The sequence below is a fragment of the Delphinus delphis genome, chromosome 8, assembly GCF_949987515.2.
Source record: "Delphinus delphis chromosome 8, mDelDel1.2, whole genome shotgun sequence".
NCBI classification, from domain to species: domain Eukaryota; kingdom Metazoa; phylum Chordata; class Mammalia; order Artiodactyla; family Delphinidae; genus Delphinus; species Delphinus delphis.
The window spans coordinates 16,028,762-16,043,842 of NC_082690.1; the positions used below are offsets into that span (position 1 = coordinate 16,028,762).

At 47.6% G+C, this 15,081-nt stretch overlaps 1 protein-coding gene across 8 annotated transcripts in view; it reads right to left on the bottom strand.

Annotated features, from left to right (window-relative positions):
- The window catches only part of KMT2A (lysine methyltransferase 2A), a 76,231-nt gene extending 71,979 nt beyond the window's left edge, over window positions 1-4,252 (bottom strand). For 4 of the 8 annotated variants that reach the window (XM_060017872.1, XM_060017870.1, XM_060017869.1 and 1 more), the window contains exon 1: window positions 3,731-4,252. In XM_060017872.1, coding sequence (XP_059873855.1) covers window positions 3,731-4,186 — 456 coding nt within the window. In that variant the 5' untranslated portion in view covers window positions 4,187-4,252. Of the gene's footprint in view, window positions 1-1,533; window positions 1,633-3,730 lie in introns of all 8 variants that reach the window. The other 4 variants (XM_060017871.1, XM_060017867.1, XM_060017866.1 and 1 more) reach the window with 2 other exon arrangements.
- Window positions 4,253-15,081: the final 10,829 nt, after the last annotated feature.

Here is a 15,081-nt window from a genome sequence, read left to right on the forward strand (position 1 = left end):
ACTTGCTGATAAATAGACCACTTCTGGGGTTCACATTAAAACAGCCCAAATTCTAGTCAACAGAGAGGATGCTGTACTGTGTTTAATTAGATGGCAAAGTAGAGTCACATATATACCACCTGAAACAATCCTCAGAAAAGTGGGACCCTGACACCATGCAGGGGAAAGGGAAGGCGGAAAAGCAGACCTCCGTGATTTCTCACAGTGCTCAATCAAATAAAACTCTAATTCTACTTCATAATTGTCACACAGAAAGCCCAAATAGGAGTTCAGCAACATCTATATATTTTTTAAAATAATCCCATTCTGACAGACCTTGGTCATGAAGAACTCTTACATGTAGTTATTACTCAGAGAGATATCAATCCCGAGGGAAGTTCAGAACCTATGGCAGTAAAGGACAAATCTTCTACAGCTAAAGGAGTTTAAACAGGGAACTGATATGGAAGTTCTGTCACCTTTCAACCACCTTAGCTTAGTATTCAATAAGTATTAACTTACGTTTTGTTATGAAGTTATAGTCATTATTCACTGAAAGCGAACCAGAATTTAAAGAGGCTAGAAGCCTTTTGGATCACAAACCATGTCTTCATGAATCCACACAAGCCTTGATACAGATCTGTGAGCAACTTCTGAGAAACAATCTTTAGAACTCTATGTCAGCCCGTGGGAACCCTAAACCTCCTTGTTGGAACTTTATCATTGATTTGTAAGACTCTGTAACAAAATGCTTGGTTTCCACCTTGAAAACAACCAGGTCAAAGGATATAATCACATGGTTTAGTACTAAGCCATACCATGGGTTAGCACTCATGAATGCATACCATTAACCCATCCTAGATTAACTCAAACTACCACATAAAAGGCTTACCAATGGAACAACAGCTCATTCAAGCCTAATTCAGAAAAAATACTGAAGTTTAATGTAAGGAGTCAACCACTTTCCTCATGATGAAGTAGCAACTACTGTTCAGGCAAAAGTTTTAAAGAAAAAAGGTATTAATATGATCTTATTTGAAATTACTGCATTTCCTTGACAGGCTTTACACTACATACTACTGCTAAGCAAAATAATGCCAGTGGATAAGAAAATGTTAGCACCTGATTAAAACTTTAAAGGTGATTTGTCAAAGACCAACAGATAAAATATTCTGGTGCCCAGACATTAGGTCCCTGAATCCAGGTGGCTCTCTTTCTAACCAGTCTCTTGAAAAGCTATGATTGGAAGCTGTCAGCATAAAACTTTGCTTTTGAATATGTGATAACAACATTTGGAATGTGAACACTTGGTCCTTCAGTATAAAATAAATAAGCATGCTAAACAAGAAGAAAATGCTTCTCAGGATCCCCTTAAAAATAGACTAACTTCTCCTAATAGAGACTTTCTTATTATACTCAAATATACATGGGGCTAATATTCTACATATAACCAGGCAAGTCTCAATTTTGAAAACAAGCAGGTAAATGAAATGTCAGTAAGTCTATTTTTTTTTTTTTGCTGCTGTATCTTTTAAAAAAGCAAAATCAACTCACATTTAAGCACCAACTCCATGCAAGTAACCTGAACGGTTCAGTCTTTTTGTCATGTATGAGGCCTTTGGTTCTCCAACTACATGGGATCTGTGTTGTTAGCTTAAAAAATACAGAATTGGCCTTTCAAAAAAAAAATAATAATCTACAGCAACCAATAAATAGTCTCAAACAACCCTGCTGACTGCAGCTGCCTTCTGAAGGCTGGGAAAAGGAGGTGGAGAGAGAGCAGAGAGAGGCAGGGAAAAGGGACGCTGCAGCTAGCTACATCGCAAGGAACACGCCCCCATCATGTCCTCCTTGCTCTGTCAGAAGGCGGGTTGTTGTCAGTCTCCTGATCAGGATGCCTTAGAAACGATTTAAAAAAGGAGGCAGGAAGACTAACAACTAAAAAATGCCAGCTCCTTGAAAGGAGGGGCCAGGGTCCCTGGGATCTCCTCCCTCCCCTTCTGCCCAGGATCTTTCTGTAGATCTAAAGGGGTGCGGGGCACAATAGGGGACGAGGGGTTTGCCCAGGATATTTTGTGTGCACCAACGGCAGAGCACGCAGGAAACGGCTGGTTGTTATCTTTCCCTTTCTGTTTCAATCAAGAGCACTCCAAAGCAGCAACCCCCTACCCCCCTCCGCTTCAGCCCCTAGCAGCTGCTCTTCCTCCTAGCATCCCCCATCCCATTCTCCCCCTTCCCCTACGATTCAAACTCCCCCTTCTGCATCCAATGTAAAACAAATGCGCAACGCCACTGGCTGAACCTGAACTCAACTTCCCTTCCCAGGGCAACTTTCCTTTTGGCTGAAGGGAGCTGAATAATGCCTATCAAAGCATCCCAATTCTCGCCCCAGTACTAAATGGGGAAGGGGCAAAGCTGGAGATCCTTCATCCACCTTGGGTCCCCCTCAAACAAATCAGAGAGAGAATGCTAACTCCTTCTAAGGAATAACTTTGCTTCATAACCTCTTCATAACCCTCTTTCTCTCAACCAGAAGCAGCCACCACCACCGCACTACAGTAAAACTGTCCCTTATCTACTCTCCTCACCCCAACCCTGCTTCCCCCACCCCTTCCAAGCCCCAGGATTGGCCTAGGAAAAGGTGGATCAATAATGAAATGACGGAGAAAAGGAGAAGGGCGGGAGGGAGCTAGGTTTGAAGACTGCGTGCTCTCAGGCGCAGTGGGTGGGGTAGGAGAGCAGCTGCTTCCCCTGGGAGGATGCTGCCCAAGTACCCCACAAACACCGCCCCTCACGGGGGCCCCCTTCCCCAGAGCTGGAGGGAAAACCTGCCTCCTCTCCAGGGGGAATGGTGGAAAGCTGCTCTTCTCTGAGCCTAGGGAACAGTGGACAATTTTCCCCTCGAAGATGCCACTAATCCTTCATTCTAAAGGAGGGAAAGGGTGGAGTGAAGGTAGAGTAATCCCCTGCTACCAATAGGCTAGAAACTGCAGCTCTGTAAAATGGGGGAAACAGACTGCTGTAGGAGGAGATCGCCGTTATCTTCAGAGGGAAAGAAGGCGAAGGGAGGCAAGGTGGAGAGGAAAGTAGCTTTTTCCTGGTGGGGAAGGGCGGGATGAGGGGAGAACCTCTCCGCTGGGGGTAGGGGGGGTGCGGGTGGAGGTGAAGGAAGGGGGAGTGGCTGGTAGTGTAGGGACCTGGCCCGGGGACGGAGCGAGGGTTCATCAGGTTTTCGAAAGCAAGGTGCTAGAAGGGACATCGGTCCCCAAGGGTGGGAGAAGAACGTGGCTTTGGATGAGGCCATCCCCCGAGAGATGCCCAAGAGGAAAACTGCCCCAGGAGTAAAACATCTGCCCAGAGAGGGAGGCGAGGATGTGGCGGGATCAAGTCTCTAGGAGGGAGGGAGGGAGGAATCTCGCTCGGATGAGGTAATCTGTGAAAGGGAGGAGGGGTTCAGTCCCGGGATGGGAAACCCGGGCGAGGGGTCTGTGCCAGAGGATGTGGGGAAGGGTCAGGGGAAGGAGGGTGGGGGGTCAAACGCCCTCGGCCAGATGGGTCCGAACCCCGGGGTGGGGACGCCTGGGGGCCTGCACCCCTGGATGGGGGTCCCGAGATGGGAGGGCCATCTGCCCCGGGTCAGGGACCCCAGGATGGTCCCCGAATTGGGATGCTCCACAATCCCGGATGGGGGAGGGGAGGGGGCTCCGCAGAGGGTCGAGACCCCGGACCTGGGGGTTCCTCGCCCCCTTACCTCTCCGCTGCCGCCTCCCCCGCCGCTCTCCCCAAACACGGCCCGGAACCGGCGCAGGTTGGTGCCGATGGCGGCCGAGACCTGCAGCGCCGCGTCGAAGCCCGGGCCCACCCGGAGCAGGGCCGGCCCAGAGGAGGCTGAGGACGATGACGAAGACGAAGACGAAGCAGACGACGAGGAGGCTGCTGAGGCGGCGGCCGCTCCCCCTGGAACACCAACCCCGCCGCTTCCCGCCGCCGCCGCCGCCGCCGCCGCCGCCGCCGCCGCCGCGGCCGCCACAGCCGGGGGGGAGGGGGGCGCCCCGGGGCCGCCGCCGCCGACCAGGGGCCCGGGGGGAAGCAGCAGGGCCGGGACGCGTTGCCGCGGGGCGCCCCCTAGGCCCCGGCGCCCCCCGCCGCCGCCGCCCCCGGTGGTCCCGGGTCGGGCGGGGAAGCGCCACCGACAGCTGTGCGCCATGTTCGCCCCGTGAAGTGAAGCAGCGAGAGGGAGAGGCGACAACACAGGGGGGCGGGGAGGCGGAGGGGGGGGGGGCCGCGGGCCCCGGAACCTGCCTGGCCCGCTCGGCGCCGCCCGGCCGCCTGCACCCCGTGGCCGCTATGCCGAGGGCCGGGCCGCGCCAGCCGGCCCAGCAAGCTGTATAGCGGGCTCGGGCCCGCGCTGCCGACGCCAGGCCGCTGCTACGCCATCCCGAGGCCCGGGCCGCAGCCTGCCGCCCGCCCGCCCGCCCCGCAACCTGGATAACTGCGTGCCCCGCCCTCCGGGAGCGGCATTACTCGGGAAAAGGAGGGGGGAAGGAAGCCCAGGAGCCCGACGCGGAGCGCGGGTTCCGGGGAGAGGGGGAGGGGCGAGGACTACGGAAAGGATGGAGGCGGAGGGAGGCCGGCCGCCTGCAGCCTCTAGAGCCGAGAGGCCGATTACACACGTTCCCGGGATGCGCTGGGAATCGAACCGCCCGGGAGAGCAGCTTCCAGTCTAACGCGGCTGCCGGGCCGGGGACGAGTGCGCCTTCTCCGCCTCGAGGCACGGATACGAGAGGGGTTAGCCCGGATTTAACGCTTCTAGAATAAAAGAGCCCTTATTGTGCTACAGGCAAGACGGAATTGTTGCCCAGTTTACTATATGCAAAATAGAAAGGGCCTCAGTGAATGCGCTTTAAAAAATAATAAGAAAAGAGCCCCTCCCATTTTCAGGCTGGAGCTCTCTCCAAAATGCACACACCGAGTGGTCGGCCTCTCGCCACCTCCTCGCCCTACTGTGCGCTCGGGGCTGAGAAACCTCTGGCTTTGGTGCCCTTCTGCAGAGTTGGGTTGTGTTTCTCCAGCCCGGGCACTGGGGCCGCGGCGTGCTCCGCTAATGAGGCGGCGTTACAACGAAGCTGAAACTGGGTGGCTAACGGGGCCTGGAGGGAAGAGGCGGGCAAAAGCGCCCCCGCCCCTTCTTCCTCAGTTCTCTGCCTGCCGCTGCATGCAAAGCAGACCCTAATGTATGCACGCAGAGCGGGGGGGCTCGCGACCACGTTTCTGATTAAGAGAGGGGGAGAAGAGCGTTGGGCATTATGATACACTGGGTGGAAGGGGCCCGCCGGCGGCGAGCTCTGTGCGCGGGGTTAGTAGGCAGAGGGGGGAGGGGGAAGGGGAGGGTTAGGGCGGGGGATGCATACCCACCCGGTTCACTTTATTGCGGGAAAGAGAGGAGGGCGCCACAAGCTAGGCGTTAGAAGCCTGCAAGGCTGGGAAAGCACAGAAGGGAGGGAGGGGTTTGTACCGGGAGAACTTGTGTTGGCTGAGGCTGGGGGATCGATACACAGCCAGCAGGCCCCGGGGCAGCCTCCATCCCTCCCACCCCTGGCCGAGGTGGAGTTCGCTGGAAGGTCACGCAGCCTTCCTGGACTCCCGCACCGGTACAGCGCCCCGCCTGTAATATAACAGCCTGGGGCAGCGAATTTGGGGAGGAGGGGGAGGGTCGTGGTGAGCAGGTTGCAATCAGCTCTGGCCCTCTGGAGGGTGCACTGCAGCCTCCAGAGAAGGTCCACGGCCTCCTGGTGCTGAAAACCTACGTCCCTCCACCCGCGAACGTTTGTGCAGAGCGAACGATGGGGTGGGGGCTAGAGAGGAGCAGGGAGAGGAAGGAGACACAGGCAAGCTCCAACTCCCCCAACTCGTCCTGGATCGATCGTGGTTCCAACCGCGCAGGATGGAGCCCAGATGGTTTGCAAAGCTCACACTCCCACAGCGCACACACAGAACCAGATTCCGTTGTTACATCGCGTGGTTTACTAGGTGCAAAAAGGGTGGGAGTACGGGGAGAGTCTCTTAAACGGCAGCCCCAGGACTCTGCTAAGGACATAGACACCCCATTGTGGACGGTTTCTCCATTGCAATATATTTAGCGTTAGGCGTTGGGGGTTTTGCTTCAGTGTCGCTGCTCTGATCAGTTACAGATTGGCGACCACGTGGATTCCCTCAAGCATCCTGATTTGTTCCCTCTCTCACTCACTCTCGCTTATTTTTCTTTTGTATTTGCCGCCCCCCCCCTTCTTAAATATGCATAACGGTCTGCAGAGGTAATAGGCAGGGGACTGAGTGACAGGCTTTACAAAACTGTGTCAACAGGATTTCTTCCCGACCTCCGCCCCTGAGAAAACATAAACCGGCTGGGTTCTGAGTAACCTCTTCCTTTCAAGCACTCTTCTTTGGGCACAGGTGGGAGGTCTGCAGGCTGAGTGGGGACAGCAGGAAGGAAGAATGTCTGTGAAGATTGTGTGAAGTCCTCAGACTCAAGCCTCTAAGTAGAAAACTCCTTGATAAAATCATCTAGTTTGTCTCTTTGCCTCCTGACTCGTCCAGAAGGAGCCAGAGCGAGTCGGAATTTGGTTTATTATTGGAGCTTTTAAGGTGGAAAGAATAATAACTGATATTTCTTGAGTGCTTTCTGTGAGCCTGAGTGCTTTATGCACATTCAATTCTCACCAACCCTCCGAGATAATTCTGATTTTACCAGTGGGGAAACTGGCGTAATGTCCAAGGTCACACAGCTGGTAAGTGGCAAGACCAAATCTCATTGGGGTCTGACACCACTATCAACTAACCATACTGCTGATTCCCCAAAAGATATACTATGCCACCTCACTCCCATTAGGAAAACAACAAGTGTTGGTGAAGATGTGGAGAAATTGGACCCTTTGTGCACAGTTGGCAGGAATATAAAATGGTGCAGCCATTGTGGAAAACAGTATGGTGGTTCCTTGAGGGAAAAAAAAAATTACTATATGATCCAGCAGTTCCGCTTCTGGGTATATACCCAAAAGAACTGAAAGCAGGATCTTGAGGAGATATTTGTATACCCATGTTCATGGCAGCATTATTCACAATGGCCAAAACATGGAAGCAAACCAAGTGTCCATCAACCAGTGAACAGATTACCAAAATGTGGCATACTCATACAATAGAATATTATTCAGCCTTAAAAAAAGGAACGAAATTCTGTAATATGTTACAACATGGATGAATCTTGAGGACATTATGCTAAGTGAAATAAGCCAGACACAAAAAGACAAATACTGTATGATTCCACTTATCTGAGGTCCTCAGAGTAGTCAAAATTGTAAAGACACAAAGTAATGGTGGTTGCCAGCGGACAGAGTGAGGGGAGAATGGGGCGTTATTGTTTAATAGGTATAGAGTTTCAGATTTATAAGATGAAAAGAGTTATGGGGATGGATGTAGAAATAACTTCACAGCAATGTGAATGTATTTTTGAAAAAAGGCATTCTATGCCTTACTCATAAGTTACCTTAAACTGCATGTGCTTTATTTAATCTTTTATTTTAAATTTTAATTCAGCTTATTTTTCCTGACTACATAATATATTAATATGGTTAAAAATTTAAAGAAATAAAGTTTTCACTCCACTCTTACTTTAACTACCCTCTCCCCCCGCAGTCATACCTTATCCTTTCTTAGGGGCAACTAAGATTATCAGTCTCTTGTATATTCTTCCAGAGGTAGTCTGTACCTTTACAAGCAAATACGTATAGAAGTTTTTCCTCAAATGAAAAAATATCAAACCCATTTCCTGTATCTTGCTTAGAAATCTATATCTTGGAAATCATTCTGGTCAGTAGACAGCATTTCCTCATTCTTGGGGCTGCATGGAATAGATGTAGCATACTTTATTTAACCAGTTCTCTGTTAGTGGGCATTTATTTCCAAATTTTTGCTATTTCAAACAAGGCTGCAGTGCACAACCTTGAACATATGTTACTTTGCAAGCATGCAAATATATCTGTTGTATACATTTCCAGAAGTGGAATTTGCTAAGTCAAAAGGTATGTGCACCTATAATTTTGATAAATGTATGCCATGTTGTCCGCTGTAAAGATTGAGTGGCCGCCCGGTAAAGATTGTACTAATCATACTCCCGCCAGCAATGTCTGAGTGCTTTCTCCACACCCTTCCGAAAAGGATTTTTTAACTTCTTGATTTTTGCCAACTTAATAGACACGCACATATTTAAAATTTTTTTCCAAATGATATAAGGAAATTTTTAAGAAGGGCACCCCAAATTTTGCCCCTTCCTGCAAACTCATGAATTGCTTCTGGTTTAAAGGGACCTCTAGATGTTCATTCCCTTTTCTCCTGTCTGGAAAGATTTCTAGTTGCAAACCAGTATTGTGGTGAAACTAACATGGACTCAGATACAGTCATTGTAACTATGTGATCTTGAACCAGGCACCTAGGCTCATGATGCCTCAGTTTCCTAATCTGCAAAAATAAGGATATTAATAGCAACTTCCCAGGATTATTATGAAGACTCAATGACCTAATCCAAGTAAAGTGCATTCTCTCGCATTCAGATAGAAACACTTCCTTAGTCATTGGTGAAGATACCCCCTCTCAAATAAGCAATTTCCTTTTTCCAAACAGGCCCCCAGTGGAAAACGTTGCATTAGTAGTCCCCAAAGTCCTGGAACTAAGAAAAGAATGGTGGCTGAGTCATTTAAGCTTGCCCATAGGAAGGCTTGATCATCACTGAACAGAGAGGACTGTTCAGAATCCTTAGATCCTGCTTTCTTCTGGAGAAGGAAGAGCCAAGTCCATTACTCTTCTGCGAAGGCACCCTTCCATTAAGGAAGCAATGGTTGCATTTTGCTACTGCCCCTTCCATGAGTTTCCATTCCAAAAGAATTAGGTATAGCTATATCTGTGACTAAAAGGACTTTAAATAATCACCCCAGCATGAACAGCTGGCTTTCTGTAAAGGATTAGGTGTAGTCCTGGCCAAAGGCAAAGACTAGATAATTTGGGGGCCGTGAGCTCCTTGAGAACAGGAGCTGTATATTGATTTCCTTTGTATCCCCTGTGCCAAGCAGTGTCTGTATCAGCTAAATTAATATTTGTGGAATAAATGACCCTTCCCAGCTGCACTGTTGGACCTTGGGATTTATACCCAAGGGGTCTTATTTTGTCAGAGGCAGTCGCATGTGCTGGGTTTAAAAAAAATACATTTTATTTAAAATCAGTTAAGTTGTCTCCATTTGAAACTGTACCGATGATCAAAGTTTATATCTCTCAAAGAGAAAAAATAATAGGAATAATTATTATTTGATTATTACTGCTTCACCTTGTAGAAGCTTGAAGGAAATGTTGAACGAAAGCATTTCCTTTCCCTCTCTTCCTGGTTACCTGTAAATTGTACTCATTTTTGTTTTTTTAAATAGTTATGGGACTTCCCTGGTGGCACAGTGGTTAAGAATCCGCCTGCCAATGCAGGGGACATAGGTTCGATCCCTGGTCCAGGAAGATCCCACATGCCCCGGAGCAACTAAGCCCGTGTGCCATAACTACTGAGCCCGCGCACTCTAGGCCCTGCGAGCCACAACTACTGAAGCCCGTGCACCTGGAGCCTGTGCTCTGCAACAAGAGAAGCCACCGCAATGAGAAGCTCATGCACCGCAGCGAAGAGTAGCCCCCGCTCGCCGCAACTAGAGAAAGCCCACGCGCAGCAACGAAGACGCAGCACAGCCAAAAAATAAATAAAATTTAAAAAAATTTTAAAAACAAATATTTATTTGGTTGCACCGGCTCTTCATTGCGGCAGGCAGGCTCCTTAGTTGTGGCTCCAGGGCTCCTTAGTTGTGGTGGCATGCAAACTCTTAGTTGTGGCATGCATGTGGGATCTAGTTCCCTGACCAGGGATTGAACCTGGGCCCCCTGCATTGGGAGTGTGGAGTCTTATCCACTGCACCACCAGGGAAGTCCCTAAATTGTACTCTTATAGTAAGTCTTCTGATTGGTGTTCTTACCTTCAACCTCTGTGCTTTCTGATTTTCTGTTCTTTCATTTATTCAACTAGCATTTATTGAACATCTACTTTGTACCAGGTATTATGTTAGATCTGGAGATACAAAGATGTTATGTCACAAAACTTCCATAGAAACATGAAAAGGAAAGAGGTCTTTGAAAAACAAAGAGTACTTCAGTATTGCTCGAACACTAGGTACACGAGGGAAAGTGTCAAAAAATGACTGGCCAGGGGATTCCCTGGTGGTCCAGTGGTTAGGACTCCATGCTTTCACTGCTGAGGGCCAGGGTTCAATCCTTAGTCAGGGAACTAAGATCCCACAAGCTGCGTAGCAGGGCAAAAAAAAAAAAAAAAAAAGACTGGCCAGATCATATTAAGGAGTTTGGGATTTATTCTGGAAGGTTAGGGGGAAAGGACAGATTCCAAACAGAGACTGACATGAGGGAATTTGTGCCACACTACTGTAGCAACTGGTGTAAAGAAGCAGGCTGATGGTGAGCCTAGAAGCAGAAAATGCAGTGAGGATATTTCTGACCTCTTCCCACGCCTTCAGACTCACATGTCTGAAGTACACTGAAATACTACTACATGCAGTAGTCCAGATGATGGGAGCAGTGGCAGTGAAGATGTAGGAATGAGGACAGATTCCAGAGGTATTTAGCAGATAGAATGACTTTTGGTGTCCATTTAGATCTGGGGGATGAAAAAGAGGGGCTTGTCTCAGGTTGCCAGCTGCAGTCGATCAAGCAGATGGCAATACCACCAACTAAGATAAGGACAACAGGAGAAGGAAGGTGTTTTTGCTTGGAGATGATGAGCTTGGTTTTAGAACACTGGAGTTTAAGATCCTGTGAGATCTGCAGGTGGAGCTGTCTAATAGGCAGTTGGATATCCTGGACTAGAGCTCAGGAGAAAAGGCTAAAAATACAGATCTGGGACTTGAAGCATGAAGATGGTCACTGAAACCATGGGCAGGGATGAGACCACACAGAAAGACTGTGTGTGGCACACAGAAGCAAATGCGTCAAGCATAGAACCAGAAGAAACTTATCTTTCTATCTAGTAGGCTAACAAAAAGTAGCCAGTGGAAGGAGACTGAGAAAGAACGCTCAGTGTGGGACTTCCCTGGCGGTCCAGTGGTTAAGACTCCGAGCTTCCACTGCAGGAGGCACGGGATCCCTGGACGGGGAACTAAGATCCCGCGTGCCACATGGCATGGCCCCCCCCCAAATTTTTTTAATGAATTATTTTTAAAAAATGCTCAGTGAGATAAAAGGGGGCAAGAAGGAAGCCAAAGGAAAAAGAGTTTCAACCAGAGGAGCTGTAAACAATGTCAAATGTAACAGAGAGTTCCAGAAGCAAAAAGGACTGAGGAGTGTTCCTCGTAGTCCCAGGGAAGTCGCAGGTGAGCCCTGTAAGTGCGGTGGCCGGGGAGACATGAAGTCTGGAGTCGGACTGTATTTGGTTGAGGAGGACAGGGAGAGAGCAAGAAGCCAGTGGAGGCAACTTTGGAGAGGCTCAGCCATAAAGGGAAAGAGGACTTTAGCTTGGGCCCCTTAACACGTGGTTAAGAGTTTTAGCTATTTTTTGGTTATTATACAAGTCACATATGCGAGGTAAAATTTTCCAAATTGTAGGGAAGAATATAAAATAAAAAGTCTAAATATCCCTTCCTTCCCTCAAAAGGTAATCACTATTAAGTTTGTTGTCTATTATTTCAGAATATAAACACATTTATATTTATCTATCTATCTATCTATCATCTATCTATATGGATGTACACACAGACACACACATACTTCTTTACTCAATGTGATTATACCATACAAACTACTATGCCTTATCCCTTAATCTTTTTCACTTAACAATATGTCCTGGAAGCCTTTCTGTACCTTTCTGACCTTATCTCCCGCCTCTCTCTCCCTAGTTCATTGTGCTCCTACCTCTTTGACCTCCTTGCAGTTCCTGGAACACACTTGCACACTCACACTTTAAGGCTTCTGCACTCACTGTTCCCTCTGCCTGGAATGTTCTTCCCCCAGATATCCTCTTGGCTCACTCTCTCACTTCCTCCAGATCTCTACTTCAACGTCACCTCTTCAGAGAGGCCACCACTGTCATTTGTGATACCTTACCCTGCTTCCGTTTTCCTTCATAGCACTTGTATCTGCATCTACGGACTTGTTTCATGTCAATCACCCCCACAAGGATATGCACTCCATGAAGGGAGGTACTTGGTCCACTTGGCCACTGAAGCCAGGCCCCAGTCCCTGCAGTGTGCTGTATCCAGAGGCTAGAACAGTACCTGACCTTAATAGCTCCTCAATAAAATAGGAAAATGCATATAGAGCTGGCATAGTATTGTATTAAGGATAACAACATAGTGTTTAAGAGTGCAAGCTCAAATTGTTTGGGTTCTAATCTTTATTTCTCAGTAGGTGGGTGCACTTGGGGTAAGTGAATCCATTTCCTCTCTGTAAAATGGGGCCATACTAGTGCCTAACTTCCTGTGTCATTGTGAGGTTTAATGTGTGAACATATGGAACATGCTTAGAACAGTAACAGCACGTAGCCAACTGTTAATAAATGTTTTCATTGCAATGATTAGTAGTAATATTCTAGAAAGACAATATAGTAGCTTCAACCTCAGTGAGCTTCTGTCTTGTCTTTCTTCCATTCTTCCAGCCCTTCTTCACCTCTTTGATTCTTCTTGGCTGCTTTCTCTGTCCTTCACCCCTTAGACACTGATGCCTCCCGAGTGCTTTTCGTTTCTCACATTCTCTTAGAGTGAACTCATGGTTGTAACTACTACCCAGGCGGAAGAGTGCCCGAACTGCTGCCCCAAACCACACTGTTCCCCGGGGCCTGACTCTTGCATTCAGACAGCTTTGAGCATTTCCATTCTAATTACTTGTTAGGTTGTATGACTCACTGAAGTGTGGGTTCCTCAAGGGCAGGAATAGTTCCTCAGTTATCTTTGTCTCTGCTTCTCCAAGGGAGGTGCTCTTGGTAGGAACACTTTGTAGGTGCTCAGAGTCTAGTGAAGGGAAACAGACAGCAAATAAGTTACTATTATAAGTCAGCTGGTGACAAGTGCTATGTAGGTACGATGAAGAGGGTAGAGAGCTGGGAGAGGCTAAGGTGCAATTGTTTTTGAAGGCTGGCCAGGGGAGACCTTTGGGTTAAGGGGCTATTTGAACAGAGTGCTGAGGAAGTGAGAGAGTAAACCAAATGCAGATGGGCTGAGACAGAGTGTGTTTAGGGGACAACAAAGAGGCCAGTGTGGCTGCAGTCAGGTCAATGGCGGGAACAGTGGTAGAAATGTGTTGAGCCAAGCAATGGGGGAGGGGGTGCTTCAGCTCATACAGAGACTTAAAATGAGATGAAGAGCCACTGGAGGGTTCTGAATAGAAGACTGACAAAATACTTAATACTTGAAAGGATAACTTTGGCTGCTAGTATAAGAATAGATAATAGAGAGGCAAGGATGAAGGTGGGGAGATCTGTTGGCAGGTGACTGCTGTGGTCCAGGTGAGAGATGAGGTTGTCCTGGCCTTGGGTGGTAATGCAGAGGTGATGAGAAATGGACAGATTCAGGATATATTTTGAAGATAGAGTAAGGATTTGTTGATGTACTAAATGTAGGGAGAGAAAGAAAAGAGGCAAGGATGAATGGATAAGTAAATGAACAAGTTAATGGTATATATATAGTCATTACAGAGTGATACATTACAAGGGCTGCCTAGGTCAGAAAATAAATGAAAGGGAAAGTTAACAGAAGAAAGAGGATTCAAGATACACTCACATACTTCCATTCACTTGAGAAGAAGGGTAATGAAAGATAGGTCAATAGCTTGAGAATGAATTAAAGGGAAGGTGGTGTTTTTGTTTGTTTTTAAGAGAGGGAGACTTGAGCCTATCTATAGCTTCAGGGAAAGTATCAATGAAAAAGGAAAGAAAAAATTGCTTAATGAAGATGCAGCCAAGTTTCTGAAAAGAATCATCTACCTTCAGAGCCTCCACTTCCTTCCCATTTTCCACATACTCTTCAAACACTATCATCCGGCCACCCACTACCCCGACTGAAACTGCTTCCACTAAAAAACTCCCATGACTTTCTAGTTGCTAAAACTAATGGAGACTTTTTAGTTCTTGTTATACCTAGTCTTTTTGCAGCATGGTTGAACTTCTGGAAGCTCTCTTCCCTTGGTTTCCATGACCCCACTCTCTCCTTCTTGCTTTTCTACCCACCTCTCTAATCTTTCTCAGATCCCTTCAGTGGCTTCTTTTCTGTGTCCATCCCTAAATGTTGATGTTTCTCAGAGTTATGTTCTTAATCCTCTTTTCTTTTCATTATTTCATTCATGTATTCAAATACTTACTGAGTGCTGACTATATACCAGGCACAGCTGTAGGTGCTGGGGATACAGCAATAAACAAAACCTACAGAAACACCTACTGTCCCCTCCTGGAGCTTTCCCATTCTTCCTAAGCAATCTCATCTCAGAAGCCAGGCCCCAGTCCCTGCAGTGTGCTTGTTACTTCCAAATTTACATCTTCAGCACTAACGGCTCTTTCCAATTTCAGACACACAGAACCAACACTTTGTTGGGCATCTTCACTTGTATGTCCTTAAACTAAATTCCTGTTTACACCAAAGTTTGCCTCTTTCTGTACAGCCTCCTCTAATTACACCACTGTGCACTTCCAATTGCTCATTTCTTTTCAGGATAACTGCTATAGTTCCCAGTCTAATCATCCTCTGATAGAAGACTGATCTTCCTAAAATGCAAATCTGACCATATTACTTCCATCCTTAAAATACTTTAATAATTCCTTATCATCTTGAAGCCTGTGTTATTTGGTCTAACTCTCCCTCACCCCTTCCTCCAACACACATCTATTCCTTGTGTTCCTGCCTTATTAAATTTGAATTCTCTCCTACGGTCCTGCTTTGGTGCATATGCTATTCCCTCCGTCTAAAAAGTCCTTCTTTCCCCTTTTGTTCTCTTGGCTAACTTCTAGACCCATCTCAGGCGCCAGCCCCT